The sequence below is a fragment of the Aspergillus puulaauensis genome, chromosome 4 (assembly GCF_016861865.1).
Source record: "Aspergillus puulaauensis MK2 DNA, chromosome 4, nearly complete sequence".
Taxonomy (NCBI): Eukaryota; Fungi; Ascomycota; class Eurotiomycetes; order Eurotiales; family Aspergillaceae; genus Aspergillus; species Aspergillus puulaauensis.
Window position 1 is genome coordinate 264,883 of NC_054860.1, and position 19,177 is coordinate 284,059.

At 50.7% G+C, this 19,177-nt stretch overlaps 10 protein-coding genes across 10 annotated transcripts; 4 read left to right on the plus strand and 6 right to left on the minus strand.

Moving 5' to 3' along the window:
* Positions 1-2,251: 2,251 nt before the first annotated feature.
* On the minus strand, positions 2,252-3,342 carry APUU_40105A (carbon-nitrogen hydrolase family protein; the record flags this gene model as incomplete). The annotated part of the gene is made up of 4 exons (XM_041703139.1): positions 2,252-2,592; positions 2,648-2,771; positions 2,817-3,132; positions 3,182-3,342. 4 exons carry the CDS (start codon positions 3,340-3,342, stop codon positions 2,252-2,254), a joined length of 942 nt encoding a protein of 313 aa, XP_041555855.1.
* Positions 3,343-4,740: 1,398 nt separating this feature from the next.
* Positions 4,741-5,916, plus strand: APUU_40106S (aldo/keto reductase; the record flags this gene model as incomplete). The annotated part of the gene is made up of 1 exon (XM_041703141.1): positions 4,741-5,916. One exon carries the CDS (start codon positions 4,741-4,743, stop codon positions 5,914-5,916), a length of 1,176 nt encoding a protein of 391 aa, XP_041555856.1.
* Positions 5,917-6,222: 306 nt separating this feature from the next.
* Positions 6,223-6,646, minus strand: APUU_40107A (acyl carrier protein; the record flags this gene model as incomplete). Its single annotated transcript, XM_041703142.1, has 4 exons — positions 6,223-6,260; positions 6,320-6,368; positions 6,429-6,509; positions 6,560-6,646. 4 exons carry the CDS (start codon positions 6,644-6,646, stop codon positions 6,223-6,225), a joined length of 255 nt encoding a protein of 84 aa, XP_041555857.1.
* Positions 6,647-7,578: 932 nt separating this feature from the next.
* APUU_40108A (FAD-binding oxidoreductase) lies at positions 7,579-9,374 on the minus strand (the record flags this gene model as incomplete). Its single annotated transcript, XM_041703143.1, has 7 exons — positions 7,579-7,708; positions 7,778-8,276; positions 8,324-8,454; positions 8,507-8,553; positions 8,605-8,789; positions 8,850-8,866; positions 8,920-9,374. The coding sequence occupies 7 exons, from the start codon at positions 9,372-9,374 to the stop codon at positions 7,579-7,581; spliced, it is 1,464 nt and encodes a 487-aa protein (XP_041555858.1).
* A 309-nt stretch (positions 9,375-9,683) lies between these two features.
* On the plus strand, positions 9,684-10,694 carry APUU_40109S (bZIP transcription factor; the record flags this gene model as incomplete). Its single annotated transcript, XM_041703144.1, has 3 exons — positions 9,684-9,686; positions 9,880-10,206; positions 10,266-10,694. 3 exons carry the CDS (start codon positions 9,684-9,686, stop codon positions 10,692-10,694), a joined length of 759 nt encoding a protein of 252 aa, XP_041555859.1.
* A 389-nt stretch (positions 10,695-11,083) lies between these two features.
* APUU_40110S (MFS transporter) lies at positions 11,084-12,900 on the plus strand (the record flags this gene model as incomplete). Its single annotated transcript, XM_041703145.1, has 3 exons — positions 11,084-11,879; positions 11,937-12,278; positions 12,326-12,900. The coding sequence occupies 3 exons, from the start codon at positions 11,084-11,086 to the stop codon at positions 12,898-12,900; spliced, it is 1,713 nt and encodes a 570-aa protein (XP_041555860.1).
* Positions 12,901-13,005: 105 nt separating this feature from the next.
* On the minus strand, positions 13,006-13,599 carry ISC1_1 (putative isochorismatase family hydrolase; the record flags this gene model as incomplete). The annotated part of the gene is made up of 1 exon (XM_041703146.1): positions 13,006-13,599. One exon carries the CDS (start codon positions 13,597-13,599, stop codon positions 13,006-13,008), a length of 594 nt encoding a protein of 197 aa, XP_041555861.1.
* A 544-nt stretch (positions 13,600-14,143) lies between these two features.
* APUU_40112A (Zn(II)2Cys6 transcription factor) lies at positions 14,144-15,435 on the minus strand (the record flags this gene model as incomplete). The annotated part of the gene is made up of 3 exons (XM_041703147.1): positions 14,144-14,689; positions 14,739-15,225; positions 15,284-15,435. 3 exons carry the CDS (start codon positions 15,433-15,435, stop codon positions 14,144-14,146), a joined length of 1,185 nt encoding a protein of 394 aa, XP_041555862.1.
* A 214-nt stretch (positions 15,436-15,649) lies between these two features.
* Positions 15,650-17,249, minus strand: APUU_40113A (FAD-dependent oxidoreductase; the record flags this gene model as incomplete). The annotated part of the gene is made up of 3 exons (XM_041703148.1): positions 15,650-16,117; positions 16,179-16,884; positions 16,942-17,249. The coding sequence occupies 3 exons, from the start codon at positions 17,247-17,249 to the stop codon at positions 15,650-15,652; spliced, it is 1,482 nt and encodes a 493-aa protein (XP_041555863.1).
* Positions 17,250-17,715: 466 nt separating this feature from the next.
* On the plus strand, positions 17,716-19,081 carry APUU_40114S (uncharacterized protein; the record flags this gene model as incomplete). The annotated part of the gene is made up of 7 exons (XM_041703149.1): positions 17,716-17,817; positions 17,892-17,957; positions 18,021-18,125; positions 18,192-18,284; positions 18,352-18,437; positions 18,490-18,758; positions 18,810-19,081. The coding sequence occupies 7 exons, from the start codon at positions 17,716-17,718 to the stop codon at positions 19,079-19,081; spliced, it is 993 nt and encodes a 330-aa protein (XP_041555864.1).
* Between the last annotated feature and the right edge of the window lie 96 nt (positions 19,082-19,177).

Below are 19,177 nucleotides of genomic sequence, written 5' to 3' on the forward strand. Positions count from 1 at the left end.
GTCATATGTAGGCCTCTTTCACATAAGAATATGCCTTGTTGGTTATCCTACAGACAGGAAGAAGTATTCCAGTGTGAGAATCACATTTACTTGGGGCCTAATCATGTCAACTACATAACCTTGCCAATCAGGAATACAGCGAATTGGATATATCAGCAAACAGTCAAGAAACAATTTAACAGCACTCTTGAAATATCCGTGCCAATAGGCCACTGTCAGACACCCTGTCAATTTCTTCAAAGCTCGTCATTAGCCCTAAACCAGGAGTGTTTCCGAGCGGGCAGTTTATAGCCTCCACGCCACAGCTTTTCCAGGCTCCGCTCCGGATCGTAAGCATCTCTGACATTCATCATCCTAGTCACGTCTTCGGGAGCCAGCGAGTGATGGTACACGCTCTGATCCTTATTCGCATAGTTCAAGTAGACAAAGTCAGTCCAGACGCCGCGCCGTCGAGCCTCCTTCTCCGCCAGTCTACCCAGCTCGTCTGTGGCGCGTTTCATGGCTTCGTCGTCTTCAGGATTCGTCCATGTGGCCATGATGAGGTTTACTACGACAATGTTAGACAAGGGGAAAGTCTTTTAATCAAAGAAAGTCTTACTCGTCAAGTCCTCGCCGCTCTCGCGCATAGCATTGTATACCGGGCTATCGCGAGTCGCCTCGATAAAGCTCCGTTGGAATGCCTGCGAGTTCACACACACCGAGACCCCCTCTTTGTCCAGCAGTGACCCGTAGACCTGGTCGACTAACTTGTACATATCTAGGGCGATATTCGCGGTGGCCTTTGTGGTAAAGGGGATCCAGGCACCGCGGGTTGCACCAGGGACAACTGCTGCAATAACATCCTTCACCACATCATGCGTGCTGCCAGTCTTTTCAAGATGTTGAAAAGGCTCGACACTCGTAGCCGGAGCCACTGGAGTGCTGTCGTCACTTGTGATGCACGTCATGAGCATCTGTTGGCGGCCTTGATAAACTAAAACGACCGCCTTGAAGACATTGGTATTGTTATTGTCATGTGAATATGCCTGATAATCGGAAAACACTTCGGTCACTACTTTATCGGTAAAGGGGTATATGCTGACGGAGCCCCATATAACGGGTGAGTGGTAGGTGGCCATGTCGAACCTGGTGATGATTCCATAGTTCGAACCAGCGAGTTTGAGCGCCCAGAAGAGGTCGGAGTGAGATTGTTTATTAGCGTTAACGACGGTGCCGTTTGCCAGCACGACCTCGTAATTAAGCACGCTGTTTGATCCGAACCCGAGGGCTTGCGATTTGAATGTGATCCCGCCTTCGTGTTGGTCAGATACAATGCACTGTGTGAGTAGAGCAGAGCTTACCTCCTGCAAGGAAGCCACCAACACCAACTTCACTGATACGCGCCCCGGCAACTGTAAGGTTATAAGGTGCCATTTCCTTATAAACAGTCTGCCAAGTGGAGCCAGGGCCAAGCTTTGCGGTATGTTCGCTAGGCAGAATTTCAATCATGTTTAGTCCCCGCAGGTCAACGACAAACCCATCGTCAATATTGGACGCGCCTTTCCATGTCATATGTCCACCTGAGGCAACAGCAAACTGGCAATGGTTTGTTTCTGCAAATTTGAGAATCTGGGATACATCCTCTGTGGATGCCGGCTTTACCGTGCAGGCTGGGAAGAGCTCCCGTTGCTGGAGTGAGTAATATGTGGAATGGCGGTCCTGATAGTCGGGGGAAGACGGGAAGTGAACGAGAGATGGCAGGCGTTCATGGAGCTTCTTGCACTATGCAGTGTTAGCAACGCTGCCAGGATGTAGGATGCAGTGACGGCCTACGCAGCTGTGAGGCGAAGTGAAACCATTCCCATAGGCAGCTGCAGCCGCAAGCAGCCACAGACTGGATATGATCTGCATGTTCAAAGCAAAATAAAGGATACAATAGGTGTAGGAAACTAGTCCCTCGTCTGTCAAGCTGCAGACTCTTACACCGAGTGTATGGAAGGGTCTTTGGGGTCAACCATCCTTGAATCTATATTCCATATGGCCGGTATTTATGCATTAGCAATGGAGCCGAATGTTCTGACCGATAATAGACTAATTCGCGAGTAATCCATGACAAAGTTACACTGCAGAACTGGAAACCCAATCCCCGGTCGTTCCAGACTCCAGATCCATCAGCTTATCCAGTACTGTGGCACGGCAGAAGTTACGGCGAAAGGAATTATTAATTAAGTTCAGAAACCATGTAAGAAAATTACAACCAGTAGATTGATAATTAAGCCGAGCGAACAGACTTCTGCTCCTCCATATTCGACACCAACCATAGCAGATCAGGACGACTACAATGCCCGCAGCAATCCAGTAGGCTCTTTTCTTTTACTTGATCGTCAAAGTCCAGATCCGCATGGAGAATGCCCTCTTCAGTAAGCGGCAAATCCTTTGTCAGTTTTCGTCCATCGGGGGCAAATATTGCACTCGCGCCTCCTCCAGGTGCGTTGAAGACCATCCCATGCGCTGTTCCCAGCTTCTCAATGCCTTTCTTGCTGATAACGGTGGTGGAATGCAAGGTAAAGGCTTGAGACTCTATTGAGTATATACGTGACGCTGCTTCGACCGCTTTGCCAACGTTAGCTGGAAATGAGACTACGAGACTGGGAATAGGGTTACTGACCTTCCTGAGACATTGAATATGAATGTTTACCGCCAGGATGCGGCATGACAGGAGGCCACGCAGCAACGTGGATTTCCTCCCCTTGTGAGAACGTGTGGTATTTCAAAAGTGGATTGTAATGTTCCTAAACAATTCAGAATCATCCGTGTAAACAGGGTGTTGTGCTTACACCACAGGACAGCGCACCGACGCGACCGACTGGAGTTTGGGCGACATTACGCAGTGACGGACCATGGCCATCGCCAAATACTGTGCGCTCCATATGGATTGGCTTCAGCTTGCGCCTGGCCACCAAGAGAGATCCGTCGCTGTTGATCGTGCATTGAGCAATGTAGACGGTGCCACCACTTCGCTCAGAGAACCCCAGGCAGACAACGATCTCGTTCTCTGCTGCGCACTTGCGAATAGCGTCCATTTCGGTAGAATCGACCACAAGCGAGTTCTTGACGAACTCGACATTGAGGACGGGGTCCATTGGTCTGCTCCTGGTGAGGTTAGTAAAGACCTGCAATGGCGATAGTTTGATAGTCATACCATATCCACCCGGGATAGCCAGGCACCCAGAGCTCAGGGAATGCGACTATCTGGGCCCCTTCATGGGCAGCATCTCCTATAAAGCGACAGGTCTTTCGAATAGAAGCCTGGAGGTCCAGCCACTCTGGCTCCGCCTGGACGACTGCAGCTTTGACGACCATGGTGTCTAGTTCGCGACAATCGAAATGCAACAAAATAGTCAGTAAATACTGAGGACTTGTAGTCTTAAATATGTAATTATAGGCAGTATTACATTGTTCCGTAGGGTCTAGACTGTCCTGTCAGCACTGACAGATAATGTACCAGATATTCGACCACCACGTCATCGGTCTGCCCACGCTGTATTATTAATTAGCTGTTAACCAAACCCATCGCTATTTCTTCACAGTGTATTAATTTAGCTATATCGACAGTGTTCTATACAACGTACACCTACTCGGGCCGATATGGTTGGTTGAATGTATATATCGAAACATTGAAGTCAACCTTCCTGTTCCCACTCCAGAACAAGCACAATGCGCATTAATTACTTTTTCCATCCAACGAGTGATTCACCTACGAAGTACTGCGTGCATCTGGGTACGCAAACTACGGTGGTGCCGATCTCGGTGAAACCATCGCCATCACTCCAGAATCCGCGCTGGCAATGAAGACGACAGGTTACGCGAATGGAAACGCGCAGCACAACGAGCAATAACCAATACAGAAATCTCCGAATCAGCGCGAAATAAAACGAGTGTACGCGAGGTATATCTGCGCGCATCCAACTACCTTTGCACGGCCGAGTTCGTTCGCAGAGAGATAGTCGACAAGGACGAGATTGGATGTCTGATGTATGACAAGACCATGAAGCTGTCTGTATATTAGTACCAGTTGATGCGAAAAATGATCATTTCCTAAAAATCAGCCACAGTTGTTGCGTGAGCACCTTGTGGACACGGAATCGTCAGTTTGAGAGAGGATGCGGGTGGCGACACGCATTGCCATCAGGGCACCTTCTTCAGGCTCTATCAGGTTGTTTTTGACTTTCTAGAACAGCGTCTAGGGGTTGTGGATGGGGTGATATAAAGGATTGGGGCCGCCAGATGACAATAATGAGCAATGCTGATCGTGTACAACTCTGCGCTTGTGATATCAGAAGATCGATTTTGAAACAGACACGATACCCTGGGGTGGACCTGATAACATTAATGTTAGTCAACAGCCCGAATCAACTCCGATTCGTAACAATAACTGACGAGCGCAATGTGGCCTTGTTGGCGGTGCCAAGCGCCGACTCAGTTGTCCGTGCAGTCGTCCAAGCGTCCAAGCGCGGTTGCACAATGGGCTTCTGCTGCCTCAAGCAAGCTTAATTAAGTTACTGGGCGAATAGGAAACAGCAGCAATTTCCCCAGCGAAGCCCACCGCTCCACCGTAAGCAGCGAGTGGGCAGAAGGGCGGAGATATCGGCGATGATGACAGGAGGCAGCTCGACGTCATGACGATGCAACATATAAAAGCAGCCGCAATCTACACCAACAGTATAGATTCAACACCCACAGCCTAGATATTACATCGCCATGACCTCCATTGAGAAAAACCCCGACTCCTCTCTTTTCCGCCACCGCCAGCTGGCACCGACCGCCGCCGTCCGGGTCTCCCCGCTATGCCTAGGCACGATGACCTTTGGCGGGAAGCAAGAGGCCAAATATGGAGAATGCTCCAACAAGGAAGCCTTTGCCATGCTCGACTACTTCTACAGTCAAGGCGGCAACTTCATCGACACTGCCAGCGGGTACCAGGAAGGCCACTCGGAGATGCTGGTCGGGGAATGGATGGCCGCACGCAAGAACCGCGACCAGATGGTGCTGGCGACCAAGTATACAACCGCATACATGACGCAGCATAAAGACCGCATCCAGTCCAACTACGGCGGAAACAACGCCAAGTCCCTCAAGGTTAGTGTGGACGAGTCCCTGCGCAAGCTGCAGACCTCGTACATTGACCTACTGTACGTCCACTGGTGGGACTACACGACCTCGATCCCGGAACTGATGCATTCGCTGAACGACCTGGTTGTCGCAGGGAAAGTCATTTACCTGGGTATTTCGGACACGCCGGCTTGGATTGTCACCAAGGCGAACCAGTATGCGCGGGACCACGGCCTGCGCCAGTTCGCAGTATACCAGGGGATGTGGAACGCCGCAATGCGGGACTTTGAAAGAGACATCATCCCAATGGCGCGCGAGGAGGGGATGGCGCTGTGTCCGTACGGCGTGCTAAACCAGGGCAGGTTCCAGACGAAGGAAGGATTCAAAGAACGCGAGAAGGATAACCCTGGCCGCAAGTTCATTCCCACGTCAGAGCATGACAAAAAGGTCTCTGCGGTGCTTGAGGATGTAAGCAAGGCTAAAGGAGTGGAACTTCTGAATGTCGCCCTGGCCTACGTGATGCAAAAGACTCCGTATGTCTTCCCTATTGTTGGCGGTAGGAAGGTCGACCACCTCAAGGGCAGCATTGCCGGCCTTGATGTTGCCCTAGACGAGCAAGAAATCGAAGAGGTCGAGGGAGCCTATCCCTTCGATTTCGGATTCCCTCATACCTTCCTGAGCGGCACGATGTTTGACAATTCAACCCCAAGAATGGCAGACAGGCCGGGCGATGTCTGGTTGACGAAACCACTGGGCCAGTTTGCCTGGGTAGATCAGCCCAAGGCCATTCGGCCATCGCAGCAAAGAGGTACAGATGAAACTTGAGCTGGTAGGAACTGTGGAATGCAACATATTACGGTATTATTTTACCATTCTACCAATATGTATCAAGATATCCTTGCTTATTCTGAGCAGCTTCAGCCGGCCACAATAGTGGAATGTGAAGCCATTGACTGCCGTCAACAGCAGTAGACCAGGGACTCATCCGATAAATCGATGGAATTGTATTTTAGAAATCGCAATGTTACTCGGAAATATGTTCAATTCAAGAGCCATTCAGGTTTCAATACTCCAGTAATTGTTGTGAAGAGGATTCCTCGATTATAAACAGTAACAGAGAAAACCCATTGTTTAAGCATGTTCGGTGATATAGTCGATAACCGATTGAACTGTGCGTAAATATCATAATAAGCGCCTGCTACCTGAAGGCAGAGTTAAGAATATTTACCAGTTGTCCATGCTTCAGCGTCTTCATCCGGAATTTCGATGTCAAATTCCTAACAATTAAACCAATGAAGTTAGAATCAGATTCAGAACCTTGTTACGCCCTTTCTTACCTCTTCCAGAGCCAAGAAAAGTTCAATACTAGATAGAGAGTCCGCACCGAGGTCCTCAACCAAGCGTGCATTGGGGGTGATCTGTGACGACCACTGTTAATCGGACCTTACACATTGGCAGGGCTACTGACCTCTTCCTCATTCACCCCGAGCTGCTCAGCAATCACCTTCTTCACCCGCTCCTCAATGGTAGACCGCTTGACGTAAGCTGCCTGCATTTTGTATCCAGATATGCTGACGACACTGTATGAAGGGAGAATGGGGAAGATAATGGACAGATGGAATCACACAGTGCGAGTGCTGGGGATCTTTAATAGCCGTGGCGAAAAGTTAAATATCAAATGAAGCCATACAAAGGGACTAGTTTCTTTACTCGTCTTACATGCTTTGGACTTTGGATGGGGCCTGGCTCAGTCTGTGAGTGGTGTATCCCGTCTGCAAGAATGTAATGTTATGGAAAAACAAGTTTCTTTCACATCCTATGTAAGGGACACTATCTTGCCGGACTGGCCGATCCTCCTAGAGTGGCCGGAGTCTGTTTTGTTCAAGCTGAAAATGATACTCGACTGGAAGCCCTTCCTGTTCCGCAGCTCGGGTGCTGTGAGCGATACCCCTAGTGTAGCTGACTTTGGTCAAGATGACCTCCGTGATCTCAGCGCTGCAAGGATAGTTTTGACTCCAATACGCAATCTCAGGCTTGTGTCCCTTGCCGGATTCAACGGCGAGCAGGTTGGGGTTGGTTACGAGGCTGTTATTACTCGTATGTTCCTTTCCTCCCTTGCAGTCGGTGTGCCGTGTTGTCGACAGAATGGGTAATAGAATGCCAAAGGCTCACAGGAAAACAAACAACAGTAGGATTGACCATGTGGAAATACAACTGCAGGAAAAGGCAGTTAGGTGGGGTGTGTGTGGGAGAACAGAGATCGCTTGTGTTTAGGGCTGTTACATGTCTCGGTTGAGCCTACACCAGGCACTGCACATAAATATCACAGTCTTAATCCGCAGGACTGGGCGGAAGGAGATTGATGCATAGCAAAAGACAGCTCCCGAAATTCTAAGATATCATCCATCTTCGTACCCTACTCTTCTGTCATCCAAACCATACCACGCAGAGCTGCACACAATGGCACCATCGACCTGAAAGACGCCTCTAAAGACGAATTGGAAACCACTTGTTGAAGATGTTTCCAGGGTCATACACTCTCTTTATATCTCTCAGGCGCTTGAGATTGCTTCCAAATATTTCCCTTGCATCTTCATCGCCAGTGGCGTAGTTAGAGCTAGGAAGCAACATGTTAGCACCCGTTGCTCCAAGTACAACAAAATACAATAGAGCCTGAGGTACGTACTAGACCTTCGCTCCTTGTGTTTTATCTTCTGAGGCGACGCTGCCCCAACCACTGACAGTCTGCATAATTCTCTTTGCGTATTGCAAGGCTACAGTGTCCAGATCTGCGCTTTTAAATTTCACTTCAACCATAGCAAGACGGTGATACCCACGATTTGCAAACGCCGTTGCATCGCTCGGAATCGAAGCTATCTTAGCAGGGTGATCAAACTGGAAAAGCACCGCCGACCCTGCTGTCTCGGGATAGGCTTGCAGCATCCCAGTATATTCTTTAATCACTTGGTCCAGCTGTCCAAGGAACAAGGGCGGCTCCCAGACTGCCCCAGCCTGGAACTTGCGACCGCCGTGCTTTGCCCCGTCAAGAAGTAGAGAGTTGACCTTTGCGTATGGTATCATGGATGTCCCATTGGCAACGGATTCAATGGATAGGAGTTTGTCAAATCGTTTGCGGGCTGCATCTTCAGAGCCGTCGTAGAAGGGCACGACAGCGATTGCTGGCTCTATTCTATATTAACTTGTAGTCTTCTTGCAAGATTCAATGCTATACTTGCCTGCCCGTTTGGTGGTGGAGATACAACAGCAAGCAAAACACTTTCATTAGGTTGTTGCTTGCTGCTCCATTCATTTAGAAACTGGACAATCTCCGGCACTTTGTCTAGAGTGTAGACAAGCATTCCACTAGTAAAAGGTCAGCACCACACATTCATATCCTAGTCTGTGTGAGACTGACGCAAATACTTCCCGCGGCTTTTCATATGCCTGGAATACAAACTCCACCTGGTGGTCGAGCCCTTAGCATACCGCAATGATAGGGGAGAGAGTACGTACAGCAACACCAAAATTGCCACCACCTCCACGAATCGCCCAAAAAAGATCTGGATGGGACGTATCCGAAGCTGTAATGATTCGGCCATCCACAAGAGCAATTCTTGCTCTGAGCAGATTGTCCAGGGCTAACCCATATTGCCCGGAGAGCCAACCATACCCTCCACCCAGCGTCAATCCGCCGACACCTGGGCGTTATACAAGTCAGTAAGACATGATTGAATATGGCTTAAGTTTAAAGTCCGCACCCGTGTGATTCACAGTACTATATCGCGAGTCAGCATCATCTAGAATAAATCATGAGTGACAGCGACATACCCCCCGACGGCCGCAAGCCCTTTTGCGCCGAGTGCCTCGTCCACATCTGACCAGAGAGCTCCACCCTCAACTGTGACGGTCTTTGCGGCCTGGTTGACCGTGACTTTATTCATATTGCGCAGGTCAATAACAATACCGCCGTCAGTAGACGAAGCCGCAAAGTGCGAGTGCCCGCCGCCGCGAACAGCGAGATCGAGGTTGAAGTCGACAGTTAGTATTATTGCCGTGGATACATCTTTTGCGGAGCCTGCCAGTACAATGCCGCCCTGTAGGTGGAGGTACGGTCCAAGGTTAGGGTAGATTACACAAGGGTTGCAGATGGCGCTTACAGCACATCTTTCACCAACGTCATTCCATCGTTTGATAAATTCTGGGTATTCTGCATCTTGTGGGGTTATGAAGGTGCTTTCAATGAGCTCGCTCTTGAATTTTTGAACATGCGATTCAGTAAGCATGACTGCTGGTACGGCAACTATGGTAAAGATTTGGTGCACGATCAATGATACAACGGACGCAAGGGTCCTTAAATATGTAAACATCTTGATTGATATGCCATAATCTATTCGTATATTTGCCAATACTAGTATACTAACCGGGACATAACAGCAACGAGCCAAGACTGCTGGTGACAGACCGGAGCATCGGTGACAGACCGGTGGCGCTCTTGGCCCCGACCAGGGCCACTCGGGAGCATTTCCAATATTCCCACGCAGGATTGGGAGATCTTTCATCTTTTATTGGCTCCACGCGAGGCCGATGTGGTCATGGTATGATTACAAATTATCACGAACACGAGGTAAGCCAGCCCGTATGTATTCCCCCCATGCCCCCAGTTTGAAGCACAATCAAGTCATCAATTAACTCCAAGTGACATTGCGGTATGTCATCGACTGAGCCGGACAGGAAATCCAAGGCAGGCATTCTTCTGGCGAAAACCGGAGACAGCTAATCTCGGGATAGAGCTACCAGCTGGAGCGGACACGCAACAACCAGCGTCGCAGTCGTGCTAGGAAGCGCGATTACATTGCGACGCTGGAAGCCAGAATCCAGGATTGCGAACAGTCACGGCGAGACGGATCGTTACGTGGCTCCGATGACGATAGAGACACCGTAGACAAACTTCAGCAAGAGAATGGTCGCCTTAGCCTGTTGCTTGAGGCTATTGGTATTAACAAGGACTTTCAACACTCCTATCTAGGGACAGAAGGGCTATCTCCCCTGGTCCAGGTGGTTGGCGAGGACACTATTGGCAATCTACAGGGGGAATCTTCCACGAGCGCATTGACTGTAAATCCCCGATGACACTCCAAGCTGCAGTGGGGATTGGCTGATAGTGAGTAATGTAGGTCCCGAACCAGCAGCAGCAGTCAATAGGATGGCCGCAGCCCCCTATTACGGTGGAGTTTCCAGGGCCTGCACTTCCTGCGGATGAATGGAACCAAAACCCTTTAGTCAATTCGACATTCTCATTGTCTACACCTTTACCACCGGGCATGATGGTTCACCCGCAGACTCAACCACCACAAAGCTTCCATAACATGGCGCTGAATCCCGATGCCATTTCACTGGTTACGCAGCTCCTGGCTGCATCCCCTGATGGTTTGACGCCATGTTCATTAGCCTATTCTCTCGCCTATCGATATAACCGTAAGGGACACGAAACTGCGTATTTGGATTTTAGGCTTTATATAGGCTATCGGGCATGTACTGCTGTCGGTGACGGATGTGTGGTGGAGAATAAGGTATTATTCGGAGTTTTAGCAGATATTTCGTAAAATAAAGATTAAGAAGCAATATTATACGGTTCGTGGCCCGATTTGGAATACGCCGTTTCTTTTCCCGCAATCTCGGATCCATGGATGCACGGGTCTGTCACCAGCAGCACTCGGAATGCCACTGCAAGGCAAACATAATCCAGTGGTGTTAGCCAAACCTTATTGGTCATATATTAAATGATTAGTATGCGACCGAGGCACCAATATGACATTACCAAGCAAGATTGGTGGTTGATGTTTGCACGGTATCTCACCGAAGAATAAGCATAGAGGCCTAGATCTGAGTAAATCGTATTATCAAGCAGGCGGAATATTCCACAAGTCCTAGACTCGAGTATATGAAGCATGGATAATCCAGGGAGCTGACGCGCAATCAAACACCAGACAACATGGCAGACATCATTCGTGATGCCCCCATCGGGCAGATCCTGCGCTTCGTTTCTAGGAACCGCCTGCTCCAGTACCCTGATGAAAAGGCAGACTTCCAACTTCCTCCGCAATGGGCAAGTCTGATCGATAACTTGGACTCATCCCCTCCCAGAACAGACGACTCCACGGGAGCCATACAAGAAGGTAGTAACGGCAGCAGCGATGTTGAAGCCGGCCAACTACAGCGTTGTCAATCAGCCAATACGAATGGTAACAGCAGCGATGCCAGCTGTATCCCTATTACCCCTACAGTCACGAAAGACGGTGTTATCCTTGTCGACTGGTACAATTCCAACGACCCCGAAAACCCGCACAACTGGTCCAGAGGCAAGCGTGCTGCCATCGCGGCTATAATCTGCATTTATACCTTTGTGGTCTATACCTCCTCTGCCATCTATACTGCTTCAGAAGAGGGCGTTATGCAGGCTTTTGGTGTCAGCAGGATCAAGGCCACCCTAGGTCTAGCCCTGTACGTGCTTGGGTATGGCGTTGGGCCCCTTATCTTTTCTCCCTTGAGTGAGATCCCAATCATTGGGAGGAGCCCTGTCTATGCCGTGACGATGTTGCTATTCGTCATCATCTCTATTCCTACGGCCTTTGCGCCCAATTACCCCGGACTCATGGTCCTGCGTTTCTTACAGGGATTCTTTGGGTCACCATGCCTGGCGTCCGGTGGTGCATCGCTGGGGGATATCTATAGCTTCATGGCAATGCCTTTTGCGTTGACGGCCTGGGTAGCTGCAGCATATTGTGGACGTACGTTCTTTCCTTCATCCTTCCTTCCATATCGATCCCTGCTAAATCTATGTATAGCGGCACTGGGACCACTTCTCAGCGGCTTCTCCGTCCCAGCCGTTTCGTGGCGATGGTCCCTCTTCGAATCAATATGGGCATCTGCCCCAGTCTTCCTGGTTATGCTTGTTTCTCTTCCCGAGACCAGCACCCCGAATATCCTACTGCATCGTGCCCGCCGTCTCAGGAAGCTCACGGGCGACCAGCGTCTTGTCTCGAAGAGCGAGATTGACCAGCAGGACATGAAACCGTCGAGCATAATGGTTGACGCGTTCATCAAGCCGCTGGAAATCACCATCAAGGACCCGGCAGTGCTCTTCGTGCAGGTATACACGGCCATTATCTACGGCATCTATTACATGTGTAAGTTGAACATCTTTCCCATAGATCCGGCCACTGATTACCGCTAGTCTTCGAGGCATTCCCTCTCGTCTACCCAGTCTACTACCACATGAACCTAGGCCAGGTGGGCCTCGTCTTCCTGTGCATCCTAGTAGCCTGCCTGCTCGCCGTATTCTCCTACTGCGTCTACATCTATGCCGTTGTGAATCCACGCACCCTCAAGTCCGGCATGGGCCCTAACGAAGACCGCCTGATCCCGGCGCTGGCCGTGTCCGTATTCCCAACCATCGGCCTCTTCCTCTTCGCATTTACATCCCGCTCCGATATCCACTGGATCGTGCCTACAATCGGCATCACAATCTACGCCGGTACCTGCTTCATCATCATGCAGTGCATCTTTGTGTATATCCCGCTCAGCTACCCGCCGTACGCAGCGAGTCTGTTCGCGGCGAATGATTTCTTCCGCAGTGCGTTTGCCTGCGGGGCTGTGGTGTTTTCGCAGCCGATGTTTGCGAATTTGGGGATTGCGAGGGGAGTTAGTCTGCTTGGGGGGTTGAGTGGGATTGGGATTATTGGGATTTGGCTGTTGTATTTCTTTGGAGCGATGCTGCGTGCCAGGAGTCGGTTTGCTGTGAGTGGGTAGAAGATTAATCATATTTAGGCAGGTTGATTTGCAGTTACCATAATGGCTTATAGCTAGAATAATGTCTAATAGCTAGAATAATATGTCCAGATATAATTCAACTGTCTAGTTGACATCAGCAGCAGAAATAACCGTCCCAAACGCATCAGCGACCTCCTTCAGCGCCACCGAAACCAGAGTATCCGCCGCAACACCAGGAATATGTCTATCGCCAACTCCATCCTGGGCCACCAGCACATCATATCCAAGCTCAGCCCCAGCCCTCGCAGTGGTAGACACACAAACATGCGCCATATACCCCACAAGAACAATCTTCTTCCCGCTATCCCCAAGCGTCTTCAAATACGCATCCAGATCGGTCTTCGCAAACGAGCTAGGAAAGTTCTTCGTAACAACCTTCTCCCCAGCCCCGGGCGTCAATTCCTGGAACTCCTCCGCGAGCTCAGTACCCGGGGTGAACACGGGCGCACCTGCGGGTGTCTCGTGCACGACATGGACAATGTTCTTCTGTTTCCCGGCTGCGCGGTATCGCGAGAGCAGGTCGGCGATGACCTTGCGGCTCTGGCCGACATTCTCGACTTTAAGCTGCCCCGACGCGTATTCGTTTTGGGCGTCGATGATGATCAGTGTCGAGTCTGAGACGGAGGCTGTGGATGGGGGGACGCCGATGAGTTGGCGGAAGGACTTGACGTCGGACATTTTTATAGTAATAATAATAATAATATAGTAGATGGAATGTGAAGTGAATTGGTTTCTGTAGTGGTTTACATCTGTAATGCGCGGGGAGGGGAGTCTATATAGGCAGTGGCGAGTGGGGCACAACAGCGTGTTCCAAGAACGAGAATCCCCGGGCACTTCCCAGTCTTCCAATCAGATTGTGCAGGATCAATAATCAACGAGGCGACCTCGGGGGGACTTGGTGGAGCTGGTGGGATTCCGGTGGGATTCCGGCGGGATCCGGGGCTTGGGAGAGACGTTGAGGATGCAGTGAACAGCTATCGCCGTTTTTAATTATAATGGTGCTCTTTGCGGTGGTATTCTGGATAGCCTCTTCTTTAATTAACTAGATCCCACATATAGACTGGAAAGACGAGGGATCTGTATTTCTGGGACAGTCTGCGATATATATAATCCCGCTGGCAGATATCATCTTGGAAACCACTTAGAAAGTCCGGTATAGAGAAATGGAAAAGACTAAATGCTAATTGATATTTCATGGCTAGGATAAGAACATAATAGTTATTTATATCCACTGGACCTCCATACTACCATCCAACCACTCCCCATAGCTCGAGATCCAGTTACCCTCCTGACTCCCATCCAGCCTCTTCCCCCGGTCGGCCTCAATCTGAAGAAGGCGAGAGAGCTCTGGATTCGACTGCGCATTCCAAAGATGTCTGCTGTCTGGAATAGGAAACTGAAGATCAGGGAGACCTATTAGTCGGTCGCCGCATAGCCGAGAGACCTTGTACAGTGCCAGGCCGAGTCGCTTTATCTCTTCAACGCCCACCCAGATGCAGGTGATTGAGTCGAGGTCTCGATACCGCTCGAGCATGCGAGGGTAGTAGAAGATATTGTTCCGGAGACATGTTTCGCAGAGGGCGGAGAGGATATCGCGATCGTAGGGTGCCATAAATAGTGTCAAGTCAAGGGAATTACTCCTCGAGTCTGAGGAAATTAGTGAAAATATAAGGTACAACAGAATACCCTGGTATGTTGCAATGGGCCAGCGTGAAGCAGGGGTAGTATAGCTTTCGGCCTGCTCTTGAAATGTCTTGTCCCAGTTGCTCTATAGTAGCCAGTAAGATCCAGTACGTGATGGATAGAACAGTACTCACCCGCTGTTCCTGAATTGAAGGACCTAATCTAGAGTGAAGCTCAACAGCTGCTCGTTGTGCTGATGCACTTCCACTAGCCCAGAGCCCGACCATCATGACAGCCTGGACTAGGAACGGGGGTTCGTGTGCGATATCAAAAGTGCCCTGATGTAGAATAGGCCAGTGACGGTGGAAGTGGGCAAAGTACATATGTACACAGTGCTGGGCCTTGTCTCCAGGATTCGCATCAGGGAACACTGGTCCAAGGTTCATGTCGACATCCTCAACTCGACCCGGTTCAGTGAGCTGCTCCCGGCCGGCGTCTTCTTGCCCAGGTGCAGGATTGCTGAAAATACATTGACGCCCTTTTACCTCACACCGTGTACAAGGAGATCCTCCCCGACATCGTACTTTTGCGACCCGACAATTCTCGCAAGCCTGCGATGTGCGCGCAGAGGCGAGCTGGGACTCTGCGTGATCGCGACTGACATGGCGTCGTAGAGTGTCACTACATTATTATTACTCAGACAATATTCAGACAACATTATAACAGGTGAAGGCCATACTTGCGAGCAAATGTGCGCTTGCAGAACGGGCAGGGGTGGGCAAGAGGGCCTCGATGTTGGGCTTCGTGGCGATGGAGATGCTCTTTGCGCTGGTAGCTGGAGCTGCAGCCAGGGAATTGGCATGAAAAACGCTTGGAGTCCGTTCCTGGCATGATGTCTTATTTGGATTGATATTTGAAGAATGATTGTGTGAACATCGAGATATCCCACCGGATGTGCTCGGAATCCCACCAGTTGTCTCTGCCAATCACGGGTTAATACGACCAGGTTGCCACATTGACCAGGATCAGTGGATCGATCCCCTATTGGGTAAAGTGGCTGGACTTGTATTATCTGTACAATCCCTCTATCCCTACCACCCAGCCATTAGTGATAACGCCGATATATGGCAGCCGTGACCCCCAGTCCAGCTATTATGCCCCCCACGATAGAAAACAGAGGTAAGCCCTGGATGGAACTATTCAACTCCCTTTCCCGTTGCTGTGGAAGATCAATGTCCAGAGCAGGCAGAGGAAGGTACTCCAGCCACGGTCCCCCATTCGAGAATGCAGCATATGCACTAGCCTTTCTGCTGTCGCTGACGAGAGGGATAATGTACTGCGCGGCGAATTTGTACAGCCAGGAATCTTGAGCCTCATAGCGGGTTATCTCCCCAGAGACGCTGCAGACAGTATGTGCTCGTGGGCTTTGGCCGGCAAAGTATTTATCGAAGACCTCGCATAGCTGTTCTTTCGATGGTATGGGATGCTCCTTGAGCAGAGGGACGAGGGCGTTCGTGAGACGGGCGATGCCTTCGTATGCCAGGTTACCCCCTAGCCCTGGGTTGATGGTGACCTATACAGAAAAGAAATCAGTGTCAGCAACTGCACTCGATGTACGATGGACAAGGTTTAACCTTATGAACTGCATCACCCATCAACACCACTCGGCCATGACTCCATTGTTTCAAGACGCCTTCCTCTAATGGAGCCATCGTGGCTTTGACACGCGCATTCCAAAGATCCCGTACTGTGTATCCCGGGCCAAGCTGTGAACCGCCGTACCGACTAATGAGGGCTTCGGCGTCGTCGTCGCTGAATCGTGGACAATTCGGCGTCCTTGTGGTGGAGGCAGCCTTGACGAACAGAAACCAGAAGACCAGCCCAGGCACCCCGGCAGCTGCAACGGCCGAGTATCTGGGATAGTACACATTGTGGACCATTCCATCGCGAAGGAAAGGGGCGCCAGGGTCATTCCGTGACACCCCGAAGATGCAGTTGTACTCGCTCGTAAAGCCTGGTCTATCCTTAGCACAACGTCCAAGCGATTTATATTCAGTCATGCTAGTCTCACCCTCAATCAAATGGCTGCTTGACTCCGGGTCAGTACTGGCCTTTTTTTCTGCCATCAACTGCCTCACTCGACTGTGTATCCCATCTGCTCCCACCAGGATATTCCCTCGATGAGTTTTCCCATCCTCCGTAGTCACTGTCACCCCATCCTCAGTCTCCTCGTAGGCAACAACGCCATTGACCGCGTGCAGTCGTGATTTATCTCGAACGTGGGTGTGTAGGATTTCCAACGCCCTGCACCTTTCCATGAAGATAATCGGTCGTCGGAGCCTACTCCAACACCATCGGCTTAGCTGGTTTCCTCTATCGGTCGCTGAGTCGACTTACACTGTGTTGATCACGCCAATAACATGCGACTCCTCGAAACAATAGCCAGTTTCGCTATAATGATTGCGGTCCTGCAACGGAACAACCTCTCGCTCTATATCCCCCCACACCCCCAGCTGGTCCAGAATCCGCAAGGAGTGAGGATGCAATCCAATCGAAGCCCCCAGCTGCGGCGCAAATTGACCCTTCTCAAACAGCACGTAGTCGATTCCAGCGCGCTCGAGGGCAAGGGCCAAACCCAGCCCGACAAGGCCCCCTCCAGCGATCAGGACCTTGAAACGAGGTCTTTCCGGATGAGATTCCGCCATCGGGACAATGGCAGGAAACGGCTGAGGGGAACCTGCGACCCCTGCATCGTTGCTCAGCTGAGTACTTATATTCGACGCCTTGAACAGCCGTTAGAGGCCCAGGGGCAGAACCCGGCAACAGAGAGTCGAGCAGGATCGCGCCGTCGTGCCCTAAAGAGACCGGCGTTTCAGCCACATTATGAGTGCCGGAATTTCGGAAGAATTGTTCTTAAGCACCATGGGCCGTGATCAGCCCTCGCCTAGCAAGGCTGGGATTGGCCTGCAGTCGGTAGGTGGGTGCCTGTCAGACGTTAGCTCGGCGCACCGTTGGTATACTGCAGCCCAATATGCCGACGGAAACCCTGCACTGATTCAGCGTTGACGGACAGGCCCCTTTAACTTGTCCTGCTCTTCACATCTCGCCGTTTCTGTAATGTCACAAAACATTCTTTTCGCTCACCATCGCAAATGGGCCTGACGAACCAGCATGTCGTTGCCAGTGCAGTCACGTAGCCTGGCCGCAGACGAGCAATACCAGCAGTCGCTGGCCTATGGCCTCATAATTGGCACTGCAGTCTTCTCTCTCATCGTGTGTAGTTCGAGGGCAAGATTCCCCCCGTAATCTCTATATAACCTGCAGAACAACGCTGACAGCCCCTGCAGCTCTACACCAGAGCGATTGTCGTCAAGAGCTTCGGAGCCGATGATATCGCTGTCTGCATTGCTTTGGTATATTCCCCACTTTTGCTCTCTCGGGTCTGTCAAAGTTAGAGCTAATCAACCGAGTGCTAGGCCATCACACAGGCGTTCAACGGGCTCGGAGTCGCAGTTGTATACTATGGACAGGGCCAGCATATGCAGAATCTGTCCCCCGAGCAACGCGCAGTTTGGCTCAGGGTAGGGCTGTTGTCTTCCCTATATACCAGTGACCACGCAGAATGGCTAACCCGGATATGTGAACAGCTCTACTATGCAGCAATGTGCCTATATCTCTATGCATCGCTGTCAGTGAAGCTCAGCATCCTGATATTCCTTCGGCGGATTTTCTTCGTACCTGTACGCCCATTCTTCACTGAATTAGACCCGCTCAATTACTGACCCGACGCGACCAGCCTGGATGCAGCGACTCACCGCGGGCCTCATGGTCTTTCAGGTTTCCTTCTCAGTCTCTGGCTCCTTCGTCCTCGCATTCCAATGCGCCCCAGCTAGGTAATCTTACCGTCCGCGCTGTCTGGATACCCTCTAACCGTTTGGCCTCTAGGGCTGCCTTTGACACGAGCATCAAAAACCCAAACTGCTACAACCGCTATACCCTATACAAGATCACGCTGTACCAAGCCGTCCTGATCTTCATGGGGGACCTGGTCATGCTTGTCGCACCGGTTCCTATCTTGATGGGTCTCAAAATGCCAACAAGAAAGATTGTCGCTTTACTTGCGATCTTCGGGTCGGGCATAATCGCGTGCATCGCGCCCATCGTCCGGTTCAGCACCCTTGACTATCTGCGCCAGGGCTCCACTGATCTCACCTGTGCGTTTCCCGGCTATCTGACTTTAAGCTTCACTACTGATCGTGATTTAGTTGACGCGACATCCTCGCTATACTGGATGGCTATCGAGTTCAATCTCGGCCTGGTGGCTGGCTCGCTCTCGTCATTGAAGCCGCTATCCCTGTTTCACAAGTTCGGGTCGTCCAAGGATTCGCGGTACAAAAAGTCTTCCAGGGGTAATCCGTATGAACTGCAGAGCTCAAATCTTAAAGACTCTAGGAGGGGAAGACGAAAGGGAAGCTTGGGAATGGGGACAACTATTTTGCAGGAAACAGGAAACGAGAGTCAGGAGCGTATTATCTAGCAGGCTAAGGTGGATAATACTCAGTCAAGACAGTAGATGTTTTGTCACTGTCTGGGTATGAGCTTGGTCATTGTTTAGGTGTTGGCCGATCCAACC